The 25,861-nt window shown below is 38.8% G+C and overlaps 1 protein-coding gene across 6 annotated transcripts in view; it reads left to right on the top strand.

Annotated features, from left to right (window-relative positions):
- Nucleotides 1-25,861, top strand: part of ANO5 (anoctamin 5) — a 101,031-nt gene that overhangs the window by 21,662 nt on the left and 53,508 nt on the right. The window contains exons 2-5 of one of the 6 annotated variants that reach the window (XM_074997670.1): nt 6,751-6,792; nt 10,186-10,256; nt 17,281-17,328; nt 25,299-25,340. In XM_074997670.1, coding sequence (XP_074853771.1) covers nt 6,751-6,792; nt 10,186-10,256; nt 17,281-17,328; nt 25,299-25,340 — 203 coding nt within the window. Of the gene's footprint in view, nt 1-6,750; nt 6,793-10,185; nt 10,257-17,280; nt 17,329-25,295; nt 25,341-25,861 lie in introns of all 6 variants that reach the window. The other 5 variants (XM_074997668.1, XM_074997671.1, XM_074997672.1 and 2 more) reach the window with 5 other exon arrangements.

The following is a 25,861-nucleotide window of genomic DNA, read 5'->3' as shown; positions in this document are numbered from 1 at the left end:
AGTGTCAGAGGGCTAGCCATGTGTGCCTGTAGCTTCACAAATAACAAGCAGTCCTGTAGCACCTTAGAGACTGACACATATTTTTATTTGACAGAAATTCAATTCTTTTCTACAAGGGCCCTTTATGTGAGGCTGTTGTTTTTAACTGCTGTGTTAATTGGACATCTAATCCTGAGAAGGAGGGAGAGAAATGCTCAATTCTGATTAACATTTGCTTTGGATTGTTATTTATTAATTATAGATTATTTATAAATGTTAGTGCACATGTACAATTCGTTTATCATATCTTTAAGGGAGGCTATGCTACTTGCTCTGTCTGTGTTTTGTACGTATATTAGTTTGAAAATTGGGGCAGCTTTTCAAGGACATAAGGATTGCTGAGACAATAGATGTGCAGGAACATTTAGGGCTGAACAGGATGATTTGAAAAAACACAAACAAAAACAACAACAATAACAACAACAAAATACCTTAAGGAGAGTAGATCCAGTACCTCGTTTTCTGAGTGAATGGCTGTGTGCACGTGCCTTTGCGTTTGAGTATACATGCTTAAGTTAAAGTGATAAATTCACCCATAACTATGCTGATTTCAGTGAAACAGTACTAGCCTAAATTTGGCTATATGCCCTGCGAGACAAACAAAATAAATCATGCTGGCATAACTAAGGACTCACACAATGTTTTTAAAACAACTAGGACATAATTGTGTATTTAGGAACAGCTTTGAATGTGTATATGCTATCAGGTTAGGAATAATCTAGGGACAATTGTGTCTCAGGGGCATGCTTCAGAGGCACAAATCACTCTCAAATTCTCCCTTGCAGGGATTCAGATAGTATTTTATTGCTTATGCAAGCAGCAAATTACAGGACTCTGCACACTGACTTAAGTGCACTGGTAAGCATGCCTATCAGAGGCAGAGATCAACTTCTCCCAGCCACTCCGCTTTAAAGGTCCAGGGTGACCCACCTGCTATGAATATGGATGCAGGATGTTCTTTTGCAGGCAAAGACACAAAGTCACAGTCTATCCCTATGATATTTTAAAATGCATTTGTCATTCATGGATGCCACATTTGATGGAATCTCTTAAAGGAAGGTACATACTGGGAGTCTAGTTGTCAGGGTTCTTTTGATTGTGGCCGTTTCATTACATCTTTGTAATAGCCAGTAATGATTCTTCCCTCTCTCAGTATTCAGAATTGTGGAAATAGCATTTTCTGAATTATCTTGCTGCATCTGGGTTTCCTGTACACATTTAGGTGAACGTTTTTCTGTTGACCTTAAGCAGTATTTGTTGGATATACATCTCTTTTTGAGTGACAATGCTGAATCAAATGCCTGGGGCAAAGACAGAAATCAGTCAGACCATGACTGATTGGTAAATATGGCACAGAGCCCACTGTGATCCTTAGCACACATAAAACAAACCAATAGTAAGTAATTAACTGACTTAATGGTAGTTTATAATGATGTGAATTTTAATTTGTATTTTTTGAGTCAGAACCGTCTGTGACACTAGAAAAATGACTAGGCTATGTTGAGGCTGTTACCTTGGTGACCTTCTAGGGGAACATTCTGTCTCAGTAGTTGAGCATGATGATGGCAAAGACATATAGTACAAACTAATTATTTCATTTAGGTTCATGATGCCCAATACGCTCCCCATTCACCACGTGACAAACAGGGAAGCATATTGTGACAAATGTGGCTTGGCGGGCTGGTGCAGCAGCTCGGGCTGCGACGTGGTGGCTCAGGAGCTCATGCAGCGGCTCCTCCGGTGCCACGTGGCAACTTGGGAGCTCAGGTGCTGCGCCACATGGCTCTTGGGCTGCATGGCTCCGGAGCATCTCTGTGAGTCACCGGGGGCAGGGAAATAGGACACCTGGCTACGCAAGGGGGTGGTGAAGGGGCAGTGGCCTGGCTGGGTGGGGGACATATAGCAATTGGGTGTTTTACTTTTGGACACCACTCATCTATATGCATTATGCTTCCCTTTCCTCTGCAATATCAAATATTGATTATGACCAGAGACAAGACACAAGTTGAACCTCTCTGATCTTGTACCCTCAGGACTTGACTGGTGTCTGACAAGAGAATATGCCGGAAGACAGGAGATCAATATTTTCTAGTGCATTACCAACACTTTCACTGCTTACTTGGCTCTTAGAAGACATTTGGGGTAAATTACAGCTAAATGATAGCACAATTGCTGTAAACAAACTTTATGGGACCAGAGGAATCTTGTTCACACACGATAAGTGGTTGTCTGGCTAACTAAAATCATGCAAGATTACAGAGATTGTCAGATGAGAGTTCCGGATTAGAGAGGTTCAACCAGTATTGCATTAGATGGTTCAGTGAATAGGATCTGGAGTGGTAGCTATTGTGTGCCCATAATCCTGTGGTTTGCTCCATATGCTCATTTTACATAAAATAATATGACTAAACTGATGTTTTATCCAGCAGTTTTTTGCTAATTGGAAGACACAATTAACTGTTAAAGTTAATGGGTATAAAAGGCAGCCTCTCTTGACAGCAATCCCGATGATTACCTTCCTTAGTATTTCCGCTAGAAAGTGATGGGTCTGAACAAAGGACTGGGAATCAGGAGCTCCTGCATTTTAATCTTGGTTTTGACCATTTCGCTCTTTGTAAGTTTAGGCCAGTCATTTATTTCTCTGCCATTTTGATTACCTGTAAATTTAGGATAATAATATGTCTGCTTCTGAGGAGACTTATGAGGATTAATTAGGGTTAGTAATGTTGGAATTAGCTTATTCATGCTACCATTAGGAAAGTGTAGAATGTATCCGTAAAATAAAATTATGGTTGCTTGCATGTGGTACCAAAGAGCTGTTTGCTTACTTTTAGTAAATAGTATCGGAGGGGTAGCCCTGTTAGTCTGGATCTGTAACAGCAACGAAGGGTCCTGTGGCACCTTATAGACTAACAGAAAAGTTTGAGCTTTCGTGAGCACAGACTCACTTCATCAGATGCTGAGATTTCCAAGACCAGCATCTGATGAAGTGAGTCTGTGCTCACAAAAGCTCAAACTTTTCTGTTAGTCTATAAGGTGCCACCGGACCCTTTGTTGCTGTTTTAGTAAATAGTAATTCTTTTAACTTTTTAGGATTTTATTGTGTGTCTGAGACAGTGACCTGTGTTGGGTAATGTAGGGTGCAGTGGCTTAGATCCCTGGCTGTACCAAAGGGTGATGAGTCAAGGTGGTAGGAGATGAAGGAACATAGTCTTTTAAACCATCTTACGACTCCCCGCTCTCAGCCTTAAGTGTTCTTAATTATGTCTGGCCACAGCAGCCCTCAAAGTCCTCTACTGCATCTGAAGACAGCGTACCACATCATTCTGGTCAGTTTCTGCCTGCGAGTATCCCTTTGGCCCTCTGGAAAGAAGGTGATGTGCCCTAAGAGAGAATTTGCATGTAGCTGGTTATGCCAGAGTTAAGGATATATAGCACTGTCAGCATGTTATTTAGGCCAGGGTCTGGCTCATTTTGTCTTTTGAAGCTCCCAGGGAACAGAACTGCCATTTTATCTTTAAATAGGATGCAGAGTATGTTCATTTCTGCAGCTGACTAGCTGTACTGGTGTGCATGTGTAGAGAAGGTACTGTTCCTTGCCTTCACTTTGCACAGATTAGCACTAACACCGGTGCTAATCCTATGGAGCACACCCTATTGCTCAGAAAAAGTTGAAATAGTTCATAACTGCAGTGAGTCATGCTTTACTTAGGGCTTCATTGCTTTTTCAAAATACATTGCATATAAATATATACACTAGTACAAGGGTCTGCAGCCTGTGGCTCTGGAGCCACATGAAGCTCTTTAAGGACTTCCTTGTGACTCCTGGGCTGTGTCTACACGTGCACGCTACTTCGAAGTGGCGGCACTAACTTCGAAATAGCACCCGTCGCGGCTACACACGTCGGGCGCTATTTCGAAGTTAACTTCGACGTTAGGCAGCGAGACGTCGAAGTCGCTAACCTCATGAGGGGATCGGAATAGCGCCCTACTTCGACGTTCAATGTCGAAGTAGGGACCGTGTAGACGATCCGCGTCCCGCAACGTCGAAATTGTGGGGTCCTCCATGGCAGCCATCAGCTGGGGGGTTCAGAGATGCTGTCTCTCCAGCCCGTGCGGGGCTCTATGGTCACCGTGGGCAGCAGCCTTTACTGCAGACCCTTGTACTTCTGGCTGGGCTTCTGGCTGCTGCTGCTGCAGCGGGGGATTCATGCTGCATGCACAGGGTCTGCAACTCGTTGTTGGCTCTGTGTATCTTGTGCTGTTTAGTGCAAGTGTGTCTGGGAGGGGCCCTTTAAGGGAGCAGCTGGCTGTTGAGTCCGCCCTGTGACCCTGTCTGCAGCTGTGCCTGGCACCCTTATTTCGATGTGTGCTACTGTGGCGTGTAGATGTTCCCTCGCTGTGCCTATTTCGATGTGGTGCTCTGCAACGTCGATGTTGAACATCGACGTTGCCAGCCCTGGAGGATGTGTAGACGTTATTCATCGAAATAGCCTATTTCGATGTCGCCACATCGAAATAGGCTACTTCGATGTAGGCTTCACGTGTAGACGTAGCCCTGATGCTATAATTAAAAAGTAAAAACAAAAATTTATTATTTATTATTGATTATTTTTGATAAATGATGAACATCCTACAGATTAAACATATCACATTACATGTCATTGTGTTTGTGCACAGTTCTTAAAACAGCAGTTACAAAAAGCAGGGTTTGACATTATTTATTAAGGGCCACCTTGTATTCGCATGCATTGCTGCTCTTGCATTATTGAGTTTTTTAACTTAATGAAAAAAAATGGCTCTTCTTCCTATTTTGATTGCAGACCCCTGCACTAGTATATTTCAAAGCTTTATAAATGCAGTTAAACTACACGTCACCACAAATTAATGGATTACATTTTATGATATTTTCCTTAATTTTTTTCCTTACCTTTGCTTTTTTATATTTGTTAATTAAAAATATTCCTCAATCTGTGCTGGGTCTCCCAGCCATGAGACTGAATTTATCTAGTTCATCATGTTGGCAAATTAAGTATAGCATATTTATTTAGTGTTCTGCACATGTGCCTGGTTTTTCAAACGTGAATACCAGCCATACTGCACTAGCTCATCTTTTGCTTACTAAAAGAGTATGTTATTGTAAATCTATTTCTTAGAGGCAGATGTGTAAAATGTAATTGTTTTTATTAGCGGGGTTTCCTGTAATTACTCAAGAATCCTTTTGTACATTTATAATAGAGTATTACCTAGTCTCACTAAAATACCATATTTTATGTGCAATAATTTGTCTACAAAAATTCCAACTAAACTGTCAAAGCAGCTCCATGCCCTCCACATTTATATTCCTACTGTTGAGTTATTCAGTGAGTATAAGTACTGCTGGGCTGTTTTACTTTTGGACTATCCTGAGCTGTGACTACAATGCAAAATAGCTGTAATTCAATGGATGTGCACACATACACATAATTAAATGTGCCATGGGATTTGGTTGGCAATACATTGCTTGTCACTATTACCTTCCACAAACAATGGCTGCTTGTACAGGTTGAACCTCTTTAGTCCAGCACTCTTGGGACCTGACTGGTGCAAAATCGGAGAATTTGCTAGATCACAGTAGGTCACTATCATCTAGCATTATTACCAGCACTTCCACTGCTTACTGGGCTCTTAGAAGACATTTGGAGGTAAATGACAGCTGAATAACAGCACAGAATACAGAGAGCCAGGACTGCTGGCTGTAGATAGACTTTATGGGACCAGGTGAAACTTGGCCACACTCATAATATGTGGTATGCAGCTAAGTAAAATCATGCCGGATTATAGATATTGCCAGATGAGAGTGTGCTGGGCTAGAGAGGTTCAAACTGTACCACCAAAGTGACAGCTTTGGCTGAGGGAGGGTTACAGTGACTTAGGGGTAAAATGCTTACAAGAGTCTCAGGCCACATCTACATTACCCAGAAGATTGACCAGTTGAGGGTCGATCTTCCACAGTTTGATTTCACGTGCCTGGTGGAGATGTGCAAAATTGACCTATTGGCGTCGTCAGCCTTCCTTAGTGAGGATGCCCAGGTAAGTCAAATGCAGATAAGTTGATTCTAGATATGCAGTTACCATAGGTAGAATTGCATATCTGCAGTCAACTTAACTGCCTAGTGTAGACCAAGCCAAACTGCTTGAGCCATTGCAGAAGCTGACAGAAATATCTTTGCTTGAAGTCTGCATTGTAAGGTGAATTGGTCTTTTTTACTTTCCAGTAGTTGTGTTCACTGCATACTCTTTTGAATCTGCACTCTCTTTTGATCTCTGTTTAGCTTGGTAAGACCATTTAATGTTAAACATTAAAATTGGGCCTTTTCTGCTGTTGTACTCTGTATGTGTGGAGAAAAATTATTTCTCTTTTGTCATCTTTGGGAAGTGGAAGTAACGTTTATGGTAGACTGTCTTCCAGACTACACTTTTTATTTTGCTCTTGTGGTTGTCATGCTGTTTTAGGCTGCTGAATAAGATGCCTGTGTAGGATGCCAAAGAACAGAAATGTACAACTGTTTGCCCAGTTGATAACTCTTTGTCTGCAATGACATGTGGGTGTTCTAGTTATTGCAGTTTTGTGTGCTGCTGCAAGAGAGATCTATACTAACTCTATCATGATATAAAATGGAAGTGACTTTCAGGCTTTTGGTTCTTATTGTCATATTTTTTTCCTTAAAGATATTGCAGTTCTCACCAAGTTCACACCATCAAGGTCAGCAGGTATTGTACTAACCAGCAATATGGCTTGTTCTGTTTTGTGTGTCTTTTCGTTTTCTCTTTGTTGACATTTAGATCAGCTCTGGCAAAGATATTTCATAAAACGAGCTCATAGCTCAGAGATAAATATGGCCCATGTTAAATTTATAACATCTGCCTCATACATTCTAGTGTAAATTCTTGAGTGGAAATAGAAATTGTCCTTATTAAGTTTACAGGTTGAACCTCTCTAGTATGGCACCCTGGGACGTGACTGGTGCCAAACCAGAGAATTTGCCAAACCGTCCAAGGTCAACCATGGGCTAGTGGCTTCAGTGCAGCCCCAGAGTCCCAGGAACTGGCTCCTTGGCTGTGTCCTGACTACCGTCCCCAGGTCCTGGCCACCAGCCCTTCTACTGCCACCTGCTTTAACAGCTGTTTGCCCCCCTGTTGCCATGCAGGGTCCCAGCAGCTGGATCCACGGCTCTGTTTCTGTTCCTGGCTTGGGGCTCCACAGCTGCCCGCTACTGTTCTCCCAGTCTGGGGTAGTAAGGGGCATAGATATGGTCTCACAGACATCTACAATAAGCAAACGTCTGGCTAACTAAAATCACATGAGACCATGGATGCTGCCAGAATTCAGAGTGCTTGACCAGAAAAGTTCAACCTGTCTTAAGAAAAGGCACTTATTTAAATGCAAATGCTGCCAAAACCCAGACAGACCTCTTTTCCATCCCAGCAGATCTAATGAGCTACATTACTGATAGGTTAGTTTCGTATTAAAAATCTGAGTTAATATTTCCCTTACATTTAGCATTGAACTCTTCAACTCTACATTTTTGATAATACAATGTGATTAAAAATAGTGGACTGTCATTGTCTAAAGTTCCAGCTTTTCTTAGGCATTATGTGACATGAACAATTTTATTCTTTTCAAATAAATGGAAGAAATATAACAATCTTAACTCCTTGTTGTCAATAACTATCAAGCAGTCACATGCTCTTTGTTTGACATGCCTCTCATGGTAAGTGCAGGTCTGCTTTCTGCTGTGTGTTGAGTATCTGTGCTGTGCTGGGCTGTGCTGAAGATGCTGAGATAAAAGGTCAGCGCTCAGTCTTTTTCCTTGCCTCTGCTTCTGAAAATCTAGTGTTATTGTTTTGAAACAGATATTCACCAAAAGGATTAAGAAAGTTTATTTTGGGAGGAGCATATTTTTGAGGTCCTCAAAGTGATATCTAAAGGATAGGGGATAAGAAAGGAAGAAAATAAATTGAGTTACTCCTGAGCCATATTTTCAAGAATTTACCCCGGCATACAAACTGGCACCAACAAATGTGTCTGTGCGGATCTCCAAATAGGTCTTGTATGTTCAAATTATGCAGTATCTTACTACAAATTTTACCATGTGGCACACCAGCATTATACACGCTTTGCTTTCACCAACACTATGGAACACTGCCTCCTTGGACAACTGTAACTTGGACAGAAGAAACATTCCTCTACTGCATAGCTGCAGCTGCGGTGGATTTAGGTCAGCATAGTTGGTAAAATGTTTGGATTTTTCACATCCCTGTTTGATGTAACTATGTTGACCTAAATGTTAAGTGTAGACCAAGCCTTATGAGGAAGATTCTGGATGTTAAAGTAAATTAATTTTGCTGCTGCTTAGTATCTTGTCACTTTAGATGGTGAAAATATAAACAATGTGTTTTAGAAACAAGATTTAATGGACACGTTACTTTAAGAGCATTATGCTTGCTCTTAGAATACACACACACACACACACACACACACACATATATATATATATATATATATATATATATATATTTTTTTTTTTTTACCCTGAACTGCTTATCATAACTTTTGAAGAAAACCAGGAGTGCCAGATGTGATATTGACATCAAGTATGGATATAATTGCAGGGACTGGACGTGTAATAGTTTTGTTAATTAGTTTATACTATTGAGGAAAAAAAAACAACATTGAGATTTGGAACAGTTTGTGGAAAGGAAAAATGCTGATAATGCAAGACTTGATGTGAGTTGTTCTGTTTTGTTGAGAAAGTCAGTGAAGTACATGTTTGTTTGTGGTGTCACTTCAGGTGCTTCTGGTAAACGTCATGAGCTTGATTTTAGATGTACTAAGCCCCCACAGCTAAATTCAAACAAATGGGAGCTGCAAATGCTCAGAGCCTCTGAAAATCAGACCTTGTTCACATCCCTGTTCTTGGCAATGGAGACAATGGTGATGCTTTTCCTGTTTTATAAATGCTTCTATGTGTGGATCCAAATAATTCTTATTACTCTGAAATGTATATTTATTCCATGAACAGCCAAAAGCAAACCATCTTGTTAACCTTGTGCATGAAAGCCTCTTCATAAAAATGAAATGCTGAACTGACAACACTTCACCCCAGAATGAATACTTGTTTCATAGCAGCATAATGTGGAATGCAGATTTTTCCCATATTTAATTTTCTTATTAAAAGTAATTTTATAAATATATTTTATTATTTTTCCAGATAGAAAACTGAGTATAATAAAGAGTTAACATGTCAGCAACTTTTCAACACTAATACACTACCTTCTTATAAGAGTTAGGCCCAATTTCAGCCTTAGCTCCATGACGGTGCTTATTAATTCTGCCTTTGTAGATCATGTGATAAGGAGAAGCAGTCATTCATTCTGGTATTACAGTTCAAGCAAAGGCATGTGTGTAATAGATGGAGCAGTGATACCAACACCAAGCATTGGTATTGACGGCTGAATATACATGCGGTAGGTAATGCTACTGGTTGTTGGTGCTGTCAGTATAACACCATGAAGTCTCCTTTACTTTTTTTTGAGCTACCTGGCAATCTGAGCTGTAGTTACTCCTCCTGATTCCCTCACCATATTTCTACTACACAGGCGTCTGTGAGTCAAAAAGACCTCTTGTGAAGTTCCTGTACTCTATTGCTTCCTCGACAATGACAGGCCAATTTCAATTTTTAGCAACCACTTTCAGGGAAAATTGAACTTTCAGAATTCCCAATGTATTATTACCCTTATAGATGTGATCCCATTGGATAGTCCATGCAAGAATGGATTTTGTCTTCTGAGATTTCCTGACAGAATCATTTATCAGATTTAAGGTTGTTTTTCGGACAGCAAGGTTACACAGAGAAATTGGAAGTGGAGCACAGTGCTTGGAGTATTTTATCTCAGAGGCCAAAGGAATCATTTAGGAGGGAAGTTTCTGGTTGCTATTGAGAATTACAACTATTTTCCTGGTGTGGCTTTTGATTTTTTTTAATGTAAAAGTGGTATTTCTAACTTGATGCATTAACTTTTTGCTCACTTTCACTTTTAAATATATAAACACTTTAAATAGGAAATATGTATTTTGATGTATTTTTTTGTGTTACTCTTTAGGAGAAGATAGCAATGGGCCTCTGTGTGAAACCATTTCAAACACAGAATCAGAACTTCCAAGCAACTCTGAGGTAAGATACAGGATATGTGCCATTCACTCTTCAAATTTGCATACGCCAGTTGTAGACAGTCATCAGAGTACTGCTTTGGGAGAAGGAATTCATCTTGATTAATAATATACCTTTAGATGTATTGTCGTTAACTTGTCTATCCTAATTTAAATATTTATATTATCATGTGTAAAAACTTTTTTCCTTCACTGATTTTTGTCAGGAGCAAATATTTGTCTCTGGAGGTTAATATAATCCTTGTACGTAGTGTGGTTATGTATTGAGTTGTGCAAAAGAGGGTCACAATATGTGAACATTAAAAACATGGCAAGCAATTTGGCCTGAAAATATTTCCAGTATCAGTCTGAATTGATATCTATTGGTGCAGTGCTTTGGCAATCGGGAAAAAACAATGCTTTTGTATTGCTTTACATTACACCTTATGATACTAGCTTGTTAAAGAGACAAAGGCGTATTTGCATTCCTCTGCCTTTGGAATTTTTGGTGAGACAGCTGTTGATGAAAAAGATATAGAAAATTGTTTAATTTGGACGTGTGAGCACATCTGGAATGGTACACAATTACATGTAATGAGATAACAAAAGGTGTAATTTATCTAAGAAAGCTCACAGTGTCTCATTTCTGGGTATTGGCATTGCATTGTTTACTTAAAGAGAAGGAAGTATGTGCCTGCTACTTTTTAATTCAGGTTTTTAAAAAAACAAATCTTGACGAGAATATTTTTGGTGATGATTTAATGATTTTTAGGGGGTACTGGAGATAGCTAATCCTCAAGATTTTCCGATGTCAGGGCAATAGAAATATGTGCCCTAGGAACGTATTCACATGCCTGCTATGAGCCCCTAAGCTGAAACAACATCCTTCAGACTTTGGACGTTGGTAGATCTTTTGCTACTACTGCTGAACCTGTGCAACTTCTCCATTCCTATCACTAAAAGCCTTCATACAGAGTTGCTTCCATTTTCTTTGCACTGGTCCCCCCCAAAATTGTTACAGTAGGAAAATATTAATGGTCATACTTAAAGCAACAGTGCAAAGGGGCTTAGAGTCAGGAATTAAAGTATAACATTAAAGGAGAAATTACAGGACATAAGTTCATAAGGTAAAACTCCTTACCTTAAAGCTTTGATTTGGTTTAGTTTGTAAGCTTATCAATACACCACTGCCCTTGGGCTGTATGTGTTGTTTGAAAAGAAACAGAGGTGCATGTTACTGAGACAGCATGACCAGCTCATGATCACTGTGGAAGAATGACCTATGGGTTTGTTTTTGGTTGGTCATCAAGATGAGATGTTAGGATTTTAGATTTTCTTAAGAGGGTTAATCTTATTTGTTCTTTCTGTTTTTCTTTCTTTCTTTCCTTCTTTCTTGTAGTATTTGTGTGGAGTGATGATTTTTCTGTATAACTTAAGCCCATACTTTCATTAAAGGCTGATTTTAATAAAAATAAAAAAAATAAAATCAAAATGTAATTTGTCTTGTTGAGGTGAAGATGATAATATATAAAAGATCAAAAATACCACTGAGAAGTTCATCTGGCAGTAATGAAACACCTACAATATTTCTTTTTTCTTAACCACTCTGTTTTTATTTTTTTGGTCTCCCTTGCTGCATCTACTGTACAAGATAAAATCAAATTTAAAGGAGTTAGCTCAGTATTAAAAAGTCACTGCCTTCACTGTAAATACCATTATATCGAATTAGTGAGCCCTAAAAGGTCGATATTATCAGATGGGTATAGTGTCAATTTTGAATTTCAAATTTCAAATACAGGCAGTTGTGGAAGAGTCATATCTTCAAATTGAATTTATTAGCCTCCAGAAGTGTCCTGTATGTATCCCACAAAGCTACGTGGTGACCTTCCAAGTATGGCTACTTCCTTCTCCGCTGCTCTCTATCCAGATATGCAGGAAGAAGGTCACAGAAAGCCCGTGAATTTTTGATTGAATCTGAATTCTGCAATGCCCAGACCTGCAAATATAAAGGTCCAGATGTGTGGCTGATGGAACCGGGTGGGGTGGACAGGGCTGATATCAAAGCTGCCCATCACTATGCCAAAGTCTGCAGATGATGCATGGCATGGAGAATCTGTGAGGGTTTGGGGGAGGGCTGAAGGCACAGCTGCCTGCTGCTGTGCCAAGGTCCACAGTGGATGCGCGGCTGATGGAACTGGGTGGGGCTGTACAGGGCTGATAGCACGGCTGCCTACTGCTACACCAAGATCTGCAGAGGATGCGCGGAACAGGGGAGCTGGCCAACCGGGGCTAAGGCACTGTGCTCACGCTGTCAAACGTGCATAGGCTAATGAAGAAGCGGAAACTCAACATGGAAGAACAGTGGGTCAGATTTCAGGAAGGTCTGTGGACATTTTAATTCGAAATTCGTAAGAACGAGGTTAAAAATCGAATTTATCTCATAATGTAGATTCAGTCCCTGTGTTTGTGTTCCACTCTGACATTACTTCCTAATTTCTTCCCCTCTTATTTGACTAAGTACTTGTGTGTGTGTGTTTCGGGGCATTTCTTAACCTGATTTGCTGCTTTTCTCAGTCTCTCTCTGAAGCAGGATGCAAGCCTGGAAACATTTGACTTGAACTTTCCAACTCATAGTGTTTCTTGTGTTCTTGATATCATGCAAAATGTTCCTTTTCTTGCATTCAGGGTTCAGGTTGAACCCCTCTAGTCCAAAATTCTCTTGTTTGGCAACATCTTTTGTCCAGCATGATTTTAGTTAGCCAGATGTCCACTTATCATGGGTATGGCCAAGTCTCTTGTAGTCCCATAAAGTTTAAGCCATCGGTCTTGGCCCCTCGGTGTTCTGTGCTGTTCTTTAGCTCTAATTTACCTCTAAATGTCCTTTAAGAGCCCAATAAGCAGTGGAAGTGTTGGTAATGCTGCTAGACAATATTGACCTCCTGTGGTCTTGCAAATTCTCTCATTTGGCACCAGTCAAGTCCCAAGGGTGCCAGATTAGAGACGTTCAACGTGTGGTAATTTTCAGATGACAGGCACTATATCCTATGAATCTCTCAGGATGCATTCAGTTCGGTGGGAGAAGAAGTTCTTAGCAGTTGCCAAGAAAACAGCTGAGTGGGTAGGAAAGGAAAGGCATTCTTGTAAATAGCTGCTGCAGGATGGACGGTGTTTCAAAATCCTTTCTATGATTCTGTCAGCTGAGACAGGACACAATTATAGCATGGTTTAGAACATAACTCTGCTCACCAATCCTATCCAGCATTAATCTTTATAAACAATCAGCTTGGCAGTTGCTTGGGGATCTACCTGTGTTATCCTTAACTTCCCAAGATACACATACCTCCGAATTACTCAAACAAGTGAAAATAAGGGATGAATTAAATTATAGTGAACCTGTGTGTCTGATGCATTTTATCCTATCTCGTCATTTAGATGAGTGCAGAAATAGTGGAAAATGGATGTGAAATGCGACAGTTCCAGTTTGGTAGAATTTACACCGCTTTTCACAGGTGCAGGTGATGACACAAACTGTGAGGCAGTGCAGAGTGAGGCTTACTGGCTTTGTTTCATTCCAATTTTTTCACTTCAAATATAGAGGAGAAAATGGCATAAAAGGAAGAAAAAAACTAGAATTCTGGGGGTTCCCTAGAGGAAACTTTAAATGGGATTTTCTAATTAATGCCCAATTAGTAGACCAGCTATTGCAACACAGTGAAAATCAAATCAACCACTTGTCTCTAGTGATATAGGAACAGTTAATACAGTTGAGTAGTTTACAGATGGAGGTATATCTAATCTTTGTTTATTTGCCACTGTGCATTCAGCTAAGGAGTTAACATTACTTGAACATAGTGGTTTTTGTTTTCTTAGTTTAATTCCTTCACCAACACAGAAGGACATATCATTACTCACATAAAGTGGCTGAAGTATGAACTGTTAGAACTTAGTGAAAGTGATAGGAATTGTTTTTCAAATATATGCTCCAAAATGTTCATCATTTTGGGTGATTTTGTGTCTAAGAAATTTTATTTTTGTGACGTTAATGTGAAATTAAAATTTCCATCATGAAAAACCCTCAGTGACATCATCTTTTAAGAAACCATATCATCTGGTATAGTTCCATTTTTATATAATGAGAAAAACTACATCAGTTAAGTGTATGGCCCACTGACTTAAATTTGAATTGCAAATTACTCAGCACTTTTCCACACATGTCCCAAAATGTGTTGAATTTTATCTGAAAGAAATACCAAATGCCTATTACTTTCATGCTTTCCTATATTAGATATATTTTCAAGTAGACAAAAAATGCAAAATACCAATTTTTGAGAGTGGGAAATTAGACCAGTTTCACAAATTTTAAAAATAATAATTTAAAGATTTTAGAATTGTTCACATGATTATATCAAATTTATCTATGAAACATTACTAGGGGAAACTGTATTGATTATGGAAAACATATATAAGGTCAGACTTCCAAAGCAGTCAGCCTTGGACTGAAATTCATGAAAATTTTCCTTAACTTCAGTGTGAGCATAGTTAGGCCAGTTCTGATTACTTTTGAAAACCCCATTCATATTTCTTCCTGTTGTTAGTGTTTGTATAGTGATAGTGCCATGGCAACATACACAGACCTGGGCATGTAACAAGATATATGCAAAAGATCTTGCAAATTAATTAGATGAGGAGAGGGAAGTTTATCTCTCTTATCAGTTTGATTCTTCTGAACTCCTGTGACTTTAGTGAAATTATTCATGTTTTACACCAGCAAAGACTCAGGTCTTCAGCTTGATGAGAAAGTCTTTTAAATTATATATGTATGTTTCTAAGGACCTGACTACACTTAATTGTTGGCTTCAGGCTACTTGTTTCATCTTTGTTTTGTACTATTTTATCTCTGAGGGTTTTTCTTCTTGTCGTGGCTGGTTTTGGTTTTGGTTTTGGTTTTTTAAAGTCAAGTCAAGTTTTTATCAAAATGAAGCAACTGCAGAACCAAATAAAGGGTGTATTGGGCCTAAAACTCATGTTTACAGCTTTGTGGGGGAGATGAAAAAATGTATGAGTGGAAATGCAGAAAGGAAACTCAACTGGAATTGTGCAGACTTTTAAAGAGAGGTCATTTTTCAAATGAAGAGGCTGAAATCCTTATGGGAACAAAGCAAAGGAAGAGTAAGCACTTTCATTGTTCACAAACTTGCACAGTACCTTAAATTTTTAAACATATTAACTGTGTAATTAGGGGAAACTTTTCCACTGTAGACTCAACAATGAAGATTTAATGTGCTTCTCCAACCTTATTCCATGTGCCAATGATGGCATTAGCAGCATCAGGATAGAATTGAGACTAGGTTAGCATATCAGCATACAACATTTACTTGTATTTGCCCATCTACTCTATTTCATTGTGGAATCACTTGAAATGAGCAAGCAGATTGATCTACATATTCTTGTCTAGGTAGAATTTTGATGAGAGGAGGATTTCCAATGTTTGAACGAAATATTCAGAATTGGGTTAATTAGCAAGGTAAAGAAAGACAAAGATTTGTTTCTTGACTTTTTAAATAAAGTCTATCAATGAAATAGCAAAAAATTAATAATAAAAACATTGTTTTATTTCATTTCAGTTTTCAAAATTCTATACTTATTCCAGCTGACTGACAAGGTGTTTTTGTTAATTTTTTTTTTATTATTTTATTTTAATGCACATTATGCAAGACGAGTTAAGGGAAATCCATTATCGAAATACTGTAACTACACAGTACCAATAACCAAAGATTTTATGTGAAGTAAGTAGGCTGTTCTGGCTCGTAACAATTCTAATTGGTGGATAGCTGCTATATTTTTACCTCATATATCATCCTCTGCAATTGCAGCAGCACTTTATATCCTATCACATCCCATTGTTTTTCTCCCTCTTTATGCTGTGATTTAGCTTTGGAAACAGATTTGTAAAATGACAGCACAAAATATCTATAGTTGTTTTGGAAACCATTACCTTTTTCCATTTGTGCAGGTATGAGCACCCCACAAATCATCACTTATGCAAGCAGTATTTATTCACATTGGTGGGATCAGGTCATGGCAATAACTTCACTCTCCTTACTTACCTTGCTTATTCACTTCAGAAACTTCAGAAACTAAATCATTTCCCTCATCACATTTATTTTCATTGTGAGGTGCACAATGTACTTCATGGGAAGGTACAATACATGGGAAAGATGACTCTAGATCAAGGACGGGTAAATAAGTGGCTCGCAGACCAGATGTAATTGTCTAGGTTAGCCCTGGTGGCCTGCCAGATGTTTTATTTACCTGCGTGTCCACGGGTATGGCCATTCAGAGTGCCCATTGGTTACAGTTTGGCATTCCCAGGTACTGGGACCTATAGGAAGCAGTGCGGTCCGAGCCACAGCTTGCTTGTGACTCCTGTTGTCCAGGAATGGTGAACCACAGCCAATGAGAGCTGCAAGCAACCATATCTACTTACGCAGGTAAATAAACCATATGGTGCTCCTCCAGGAGCTAACCCCCGGCAAAGCACGTCCAACCAGGGGCCACTTATTGCCCACCCTTGTTCTAGATGAAGAACCTAAATAACACTTCACAAAACTAAGTAGGAAGTAACCTGTTTCTGTAAGGTTTTCCTTTATCCTGTGGTAGACTATCATTAGTTCCAAAGTATTTACTGACTATTATTTTTACAATAGAAATGCTTAGAAATATTGGATTGCCATCTTTTATCAAGTATTCTTCTTAGCTATGCATTTCTATGTTCTACTAAGCCATGTAAAATGTCAGTGACTAAATTGGCTATAATCCAAACAGCCTGGTTTGGCTAAAGTAAAGATGATGAACTGATTTAGTTATGTAAGAAGTGATGGTTTAGTTAATCTACCATTTTCGGGGGCAGAAATCCAGCAATCACTCTCCTCAATGTTTGACAAAAACAAACCCAAAGCTTCATTGTTTCTGTTGAAATAACTTTTTAAACATCCTGCTGCCTTTGCATCATCACTAACAGTATGTCTTTCCCACGATGGCAATGGCAGGGCCTAAGCAGCACTGAGACTACTTTACTCATCCCTGATCATCAAGTGGTAAGCAGCAAGCAGTATTCATGCTTCCTTGCATGAATTTTTGGTATTTTCTATTATTGTGTGCCAAAATACAGCCCTGTGAAAATTTTCCAGTTTTTCAAACACATCATCATTCCATTGCTAAGCATGTTTTCTCTAATATGTTTAAGCAAATGTGGATTTAAAATATTCTCATAGTAGATTGGCCAATGAGCACTTGTGTCTGATGGGAATCCATTAAACCAAGCAATTTGAAAATGATTGTGTAACTCCGTATAGACAAAATTAAAATATTAAATGAGAGAACTGGAAAGATTTTCTTTTATGTTTTTACTCGTTGTATTTGATCAAATAACCTATATAAGGTGTGTTCTAATTTTGGTGTTATTTGCCTCTGTAAGTTCTTTCCTCCTACCTGAATGATCTATAATTCTGTGTCTGAGTCAGCATGATACTTTAAAATACATTAAATATCAAGAAACTATCACTAATTTCAAATATCACTTTGTGCTTGTTTCTTGTTGCAGTGAGTTGTAAATAATAAGTATAGGCTGCAAATGCGAGCTCATTAATATTGAAAAATTCTCCAATATATTCCTTGTTTGCCTCATCAAATATACTGCAATGCCTGATTTTTAGAGAGAGGGAGAGTGTACTCCCTTCAGAAATTGTTTAAAAATAAATGAAGAATTACATGCTGAGATGCACTGAAACTGTATGCTTACTTGCACTTGGCTCTGGTGTCTTACATTAACAAATGTTTTCTCTTTTAGCAGAATTTTTCTTTTTTCTTTTTTTTGTTTAAATGGTTTCCTCTATTTTTACTTCAGACCAAAAAACATTAAAATATTTACAAACTTCTTTGAACTGTACCTTCACATTCCGTCAATGTCTAACTAGTTCAAAATCATAAGAACTGTGGCAAAAGTGCAGGAAATATTCGTAAGCATATGGGTTTAAAATGAAAACTGCATTGTAACTTGGTGCTTCTTTCATTAAACAAAATTTGAAATTGGGACATTCATTGTCTCAACAGGGTTTATATTATACTTTTTTGGCAAACTGCCAACAGCCTATTAAATTATATTGATTCCATTGGAGTTACTGGAAATCTATACTGTGGATGAATTGAATTGCTTTTTGGTAGAGCACATATTTTCATGTGCCTTGTGAGCACAGTTACAGAATCTTTGTGTTCTTTGGGAATGATACTCATTTTAGAGTGTTGGTGGGGAGATTTAGCATGGAAGAGGTTGATCCACATTTTTCTCTTTTACTTTAAGAAAGTATTCAGCTAATTTTGTTAGAGGTATTTTTTCATGAACATCAGATTCAAAAAATAAATCTGATAAGCTCATGGTGCATAGAATTTTTATCCTTATGATTAGAGAGCTGATTCGTGTAATGCAGTTTTTACATCTTTCTAATTTTCACGTATTCCAGTACCCTCAGGGAATAGTTCTGCAGTGGATTGTTAATTTTCATAAATTAATAACTGAATTATTTATAGTGTAGTTGTTTCAAATTGCTATGATACTATCTCGGAGATAGAAATCTAAAAACCAGGCTAGACATGAGATCATCATAACTGTGCAGTAATCCCTCTAAATCTTCAATTTTTAAACCGTACCCTTACAAATCTAAAAAATATTAAAAAACTGATTTTATTTTAGGACAGATGCAATATTCAGTTCTGCAGGGTGTTGAGTATTTGGTATTGCCTTCTCCAGCAATGGTAGCTATTGGCCAATGATTGTAAAACTTCTAGAGCTAAATTTGGAAGAAATATTATTGACATAATTAGCTAGTTAACTTATGAATTATTTTAATATGCTGTAGTTCTTCACTATAATACAACTCTGATTAACCTACTTGATAATACATCCTTCCTAAATATTTGAAAATGACTGACGAAATTAGATTATAGCTCATTTAGTGCCAAAACTACTCATCCAGTGTGAAATTAAAGTGGGACATTAGAAAACAGTAGACTGGAGGAGTGGAGTTTGAGCCTGTCATCCCAAGTCTGCAATGTTGGGACTCTGTGTTGCATAAGGGCATGTGCTATGCTTGGAAGAGGATCAAGGCTGGGAAGGTTACATTCCAAAACATGCTCCCCTGAGGACCACATGGATTTCTGACTGGGAATAAGTGTGAAAATGGATGTTCAAAACAAAATTTCACCTGTGGCTTCTACGGTGTGGGGATATGTTTAATGGCAGGATCAGTTCTGAGGAAACTGTGTTGCCTTGGAAAGAGAGGGTGTATACAGCAGCGTAGACAAGTAGGCCTTCCATGCTAAAGCCTTGGAATGTAGGATGTTCAGATCTGCCTAAAATCCTACAGGATTCAGTCAGCAATATGTATTATAACATCACCTGCTAAATGGTGTTGCATGTAAGAACAAAAAAGCAGTCCAGTAGCACATTAAAGACAAAATAATTTAATAGATGATGAGCTTTCGTGGGACAGACCCACTTCTTCAGATCATAAGTTTGGCCTCAGTAATGAGGGATGTTTGACAGAATGAGTTAAAGTCAGAACTCTGCATGTTAGTGGGTACTTAGTGTTAAGTAAACATTTACAACAGCCTCTGTTGCTCAGTATGAATCCCAGGTGAGATCCAAGTCATTTTTCAAAAGCACCTTCTGTTATGATTTTTCAGTGGTTGATGCCACATACAGAAGTTTGCTTTCCCCTCTTGTATTAGTGGTGGCTGGCTTGTTTACTTTGGCTTTGGGGCAACACATATGACTCATCCCAGGGAGGGAAGTGGTTAGGACTTGTACATAAGCTATTTAGTTATGTGAGAGGACGTAAAAGGTTGGGATTTTGGATTGCAGTTAGTGGGGAAGGCCCACCAATAAGCTGTTTACTTTTATTATGCATATTACTCTCATTTTATACTAATGCTTAAGGGTAAAATGGAATGTGAAATTTGTTTAGAATTGTCCCTAGCTTTAGGACTGGCTTTTTATTTAATTCCAGACCTATATTTTAGTCCAGTTTATAACCTTCTTTCTTTTAGGTCTGAAGTCCATGGTATAGGGTTTTAGTTCATACCTTTATGAACATGCTAGAAGAACCATTGTTTGAATAGTTTTTAAGACATTCCTTGTGCCAGCTTCTGATGAATGGTGAGGTGGAGGATAAAGATTAGTGTTAAATTATGAGCTCTGTTAAAGCAGTGTAATTTTAACTGGCTTGCACATGAAAGGGAAATTTTCCCTTAATAATAGGATAATGATAATGCTAATTAGGTGACTGGCCAAACTTCAAAATATCATAGGACTCATATAAGTTGTCAGACTACATCGTTGAAGAGTTACTGTTGCTGAAGACTGGAAACCAAAAAGTCAAATATTTTTACTTTTTTTTTTAATAGCTTCTATTATCTATCTTATGACTGTGGAACTTATCAGGTTTCTGTTGCAACTAGTAAACTATGCATGTTCAGGGTGACTTCTTTTCATAAGTGTCTACCAGTCATGTGTAACACTTGTGACGTAGCTTGTAATTCAGTTATAGATTTTTCCAGGAGTCATATAAATCATGTAATATAACAGCAGCTAAGTCAAGTCAGGATATTACCGAATGTAATTTGTCTCACATCAAATATATCTACCATAACTCAGAATGGAATTGTTAAGAGAGAAAATTATTAATCTAACTGCTTTTTTTCACACGTGCAATTGATGCAAGTTACTCTGCAGCCATTAGCCATTTCATATGTGAGCCGCTAAATGTGCACATAAGAATGGCCATACTGGGTCAGACCTAAGGTTATTTATCTCATTATGTCTTCTGTCAATGCTAGATGCCCCAGAGGGAATGAACAAACAGGTGATCATCAAGTTATCTGTCTCCTACTGCCCATTCCCAGCTTCTGGCCAACAGAGGCTAAGGACACCGCCCCTGCCTATGTTGGCTAATAGTCATTGATGGACTGACCTATTCTCCATGAACTTATCTAGTTCTTTTATTTTTTAAATCCTGTTGTAGTATTGGTCTTTACAGCATTCTCTGGTGAAGAGTTCCACAGATTGATTGTATATTGTGTGAAAACAATATTTCCTTTTGTTTGTTTTTAAACCTGCTTCCTATTATTTTCATTTGTTGATTCAACCTAGTTCTTGTGTTATGAGAGTAAATAACACTTTCTCCATACCAGTCATGATTATATGAACTGCAATCATATTCCATCACTGCCCCGCAATCATCTCTTTTCCAAGCAGAAAAGTCGCAGTCTTATTAGTCCCTTCTCAAATGGCAGCCCTTCCATACCCCTAATCATTTTTGTTGCCCTTTTGTAAACCTTTTCCAGTTGCAGTACTCAAGATGCGGGCATAGATTTCTAAAGAGGCAATAAGATGCTCTCTGTCTTATTATCTACCCCTTTCTTAATGGGTTCCAATATTCTATTCATCTTTTTTTTTTTGACTACCACTGTACATTGAATGGATGCTTTCATAGAACTATCCGCAATAACCCCAAAATCTCTTTCTTGATGGTAACAGGCTTGGAGGGGTAGCCATGTAGCTTCACAAATAACAGTCCTGTAGCACCTTAAAGACTGTGACCATGACCTTGTTAAGACCCACTTCTTTAGATTATTAACTATATATTACAGTCAGCAATATCCTGAGTCAAATAATCTGAAGAAATAGGTCTTACCCATGACATCTGATAACCTAATAAATTAGTCTTAAAGGTGCTACAGGACTGCTTGTTATTTGAGTGGTGACAGCTAATTTATACCCCGTTAGTTACACACACACACACACGCTGTCAATTAAAGCTCATTAATGCCTACAATTAATGCATGGCAGAATTAATGTGTAAAAATTTAACGTGCATTAATCACAGGCTTTAACTTAAATTGACAGCCGTACTGGAGATCAGGGCTACAGCTGGCTCCACAGCTGGGATTGGAGCCAGCAGCCTAGCTCCCGGGCTGGGGTAGGTGCCAGCTCCCTATCCAGGGCTGGTGCAGGCTCCCTGGCTGGGGCTGGAAGTGTTTCCCTGTCCCTCCCTGGGGCTCGTGCTCATCTCAGCGGGGCTAAGGGCTGGTTGCAGGTAAGAGGGCTGCTAGGGCTAGAGGTGTGGCCGGGGGGTGAGGGTGGGTACCTCCCTTCAGCCTGTCCAGAATCCTGTTTGGGGACAGCCCCCTGGCTGCAGGATCCCAGATGGGCCAGCCCCATGGCCACAGGACTCCAGCCCTGGGAAACCCTAACTTACCTGCAATTAACCACAATTTTTTAATCATGCGATTAATCATGATTAATGTTTTAATTGCTTAATGCACACACACACACACGTATAGATATCTATCTATCTGTCTATCTATACGTGTATGTGTGTGTGTGGAATTATGTTTTCCAATGAGCTTTACTTTTTATTTATCATGTGGAATTTCTGCACAGGCACACAGTAAGCAAGAGTAGTCTTGATTTTGTTCCAATATCTAAAAGCAGAGTGCTCAGAATCACAGAATCATAGGGCTGGAAGGGACCTCAGGAGGTCATCTAGTCCAGCCCGCTGCTTCAAGCAGGATCAACCCCTACTAAGTCATCCCAGCCAGGACCTTGTCCAGCCAGGACTTAAAAATCTCAAGGGATGGAGAATCCACCACCTCTCTAGGCAACGCATTCCAATGCTTCACCAACCGCCTGGTGAAGAAGTTTTTCCTAATATTTAACCTACACCTTTCCCTCTTCAACTTCTGACCATTACTACTTGTTCTGCCATCTGACACCACAGAGAACAGTTTCTCACCCTCCTTTTTAGAGCTCCCCTTCAGGAAGTTGAAGGCTGCTATTAAATCACCTCTAAGTCTTCTCTTCTGTAAACTGAACAAGCCCAAATCCCTCAGCCTATCCTCATAGGTCTTGTGCTCCAGACCCTTAATCATTTTTGTTGCCCTTCGCTGAACCAGCTCCAGCAAATCCACATCCTTTTTATACTGGGGGGCCCAAAACTGGACACAATATTCCAGATGGGGCCTCACCAGTGCCGAATAAAGAGGAATAACTACTTCTCTAGATCTGCTCAAAATGCTCCCCCTAATGCACCCCAATATGCTGTTAGCTTTCTTGGGTACAAGGGCACACTGTTTACTCGTATCCAGCCTTTCATCCACCATAACCCCTAGGTCCCTTTCCATCGTACTGCTGCTGAGCCAGTCTGTCCCCAGCCTGTAACAATGTTTGGGATTCTTCCGCCCCAGGTGCAGGACTCTACACTTCTCCTTATTGAACCACATCAGATTTCTTTTGGCCCAGTCCTCCAATTTATCCAGGTCCCTCTTAACTATGCTGTAAGGGCATAGTTAACATGCTTAATACAAAGGCCTTCCATTGCCTGTACAAATAATTACATTTGTGCTGACTGAGAGAGAGAAAGATTCATAAGAGTATTTTTCCTATCCTATATTAGAATCAAACAGAAATTGTAAGATTTTTAGAGCTCTAAAATAACAGTATTTTATGAACAAGAACAAATGTAATGATCATCAATGCCAGGAACCAATTTCTGACCACAGTTATACCTATGAAACCTTGTGGGTTTCACTGTAATTAAAGGCCAAATAAAGCATTAGGTGCACTGGTGTACCTGAGTATTGGTGATGTCAGAGGAGGCTTTGCCTGACTGAAGAATCCAGAATTTGGTACATTTTCATTGTTTATGTGAATTTTGATCACGTATGTTGTACAGTATAGTGAGCTCTCACAGTCTTTTCACACAGGTAATGAAGAGTAAAATTTAGTCCATAGGGCCTGATTTTTAGAAGAGACTTCCAGTTCTGACTGTGTACAGTATTGCTCCTGCACCTTTTTCTGGACAAATATATATGTGTAAAATTGATATCCTATAGATGTCTATCTGATTGTATCCAAAAATTATGTATTATATGTTTAAATTATAGTAATTGCATCTGTAATTATTCATCGTCATATTTATTTGTACCTTTAATATTATAAATGCAAAAGCACATGCTACAAATAAAACTGAGACAAGAGCATCTTTTCTTCCCTTTCTTGGAATGCATGTTTTCCTGGATCATCTTAGTCTTCAGGAGTACATGGGAGCAAAATAATTCCACAAGACTCCTCATATTTTTTCTCTATTTAGCCTAGCTTAGTTGGTCTGCTCTAATTATTATACAGGAAAACAAGGATTGCTAGGTAGTGAATGAGAGGACCAGGAGGGCATTAAAGAACAGTATTGAGAAAAGATATTGTCCGTGTTTCTCTAATCTGAAATATATGGTCACTTAGTTCCCTGATGAGTTGGCATATTCTAAAGCAACAGAAATTGCTACAGCAGAACAAATGAATCCATTATCCTGTCCATTATCCTGGTCCGTTATCCTGTCTCTGACAGTTTCCAGTGCCATGAGTAAAAAAATGAAGACACAACAGCCCCTTCATTCACTTCTTTTTATGCTGTGGAACATAAGGGGGTTCTGTGTCCTGATCCTATTTAAGGACATTTTTATTCCCTGAAGCATAATTTAATCAGGTACGTATTTATATAGCTATCCATTTGCTTTTTGTGTGCTGCATGACTCCAAATAAATTAAGCTTAAGAAAAAAAGAAGCTTGATGTTTTTATGAGCTGCAGCTTGATTTTATTGTTACAGTTGTGTGTTGATGACCTTTTCTTGGCCTGTTTTCATCTGCTTGACTTTTAAAGTGATCTCATTGTTAGCAACATATAGTATTATAGAAATAAAATAGTATGGAGGTTACTCATTTTTACTTAATGTCAGCTGCTGCATTAGCTTTGTTACAGTTCAATATTATGTATTATAGCCATGTAGGGCTTGTCTTAATCTCCTCCCACCTCATCCTTAGAGCTTTACCTTGCCTTTGATTTGGACACAGAATACTCACCAACTTCACTGTGAGTTCTGTGCTTGGAACAATCGCAAGATTGTGTCCTTGAAGTGGATGACATGCCTGCTAACTCCTTGTTGGTTGTTCCAGCAGACTGGAAGGAGATACAATCTGTTCCTGAAGCGACGTCTCAGGGTAAAACGGTTATGAATTAATACCGCTAGTGGCTTGGATGGCTGTGGTTATAACATGCTTCACTGTGTCATGTCTTGTTTATTGGGAGTAAAGTTTGTACTCAGATACTTTGCATGTTTTTACAGAGCTTTTTGTGTATTTCAGAGTGATATTAGGGCAGAATTTGATCTGTAGCAAACAAATAACATACTTCCTTTATATGCAATTCCTTTTTCAGTTCCTTTACAATTCCTTTTCCATTTCTAATAAACTACAGAATAGAACCCTGAAAACCAGTGCCAGCTCTTGGAACTCTTACCAACATTTGGCTCCTAAACCAATTTAGGCTAAGGTTGAATTTAGCCAAGCATGTCAGCCTGTGTAGACTGTTTTATTTTGGTGAGACTTTTCAATACATAGCAGATTTTATGGAATGAGGTTGTCAGAAAGATCTTGTATTAGTAAAGATTTTTTTGTTTCTAAACAAAATATTGGTTTGGATTATGCAGACATAACCAGTATGGGCAAGAGCCAATGTGCTG

Source organism: Carettochelys insculpta, chromosome 6 (genome assembly GCF_033958435.1).
Source record: "Carettochelys insculpta isolate YL-2023 chromosome 6, ASM3395843v1, whole genome shotgun sequence".
NCBI lineage: Eukaryota > Metazoa > Chordata > Testudines > Carettochelyidae > Carettochelys > Carettochelys insculpta.
The sequence above is the reverse complement of the archived record's forward strand: the minus strand, read 5'-3'. Positions and strand labels throughout refer to the sequence as shown.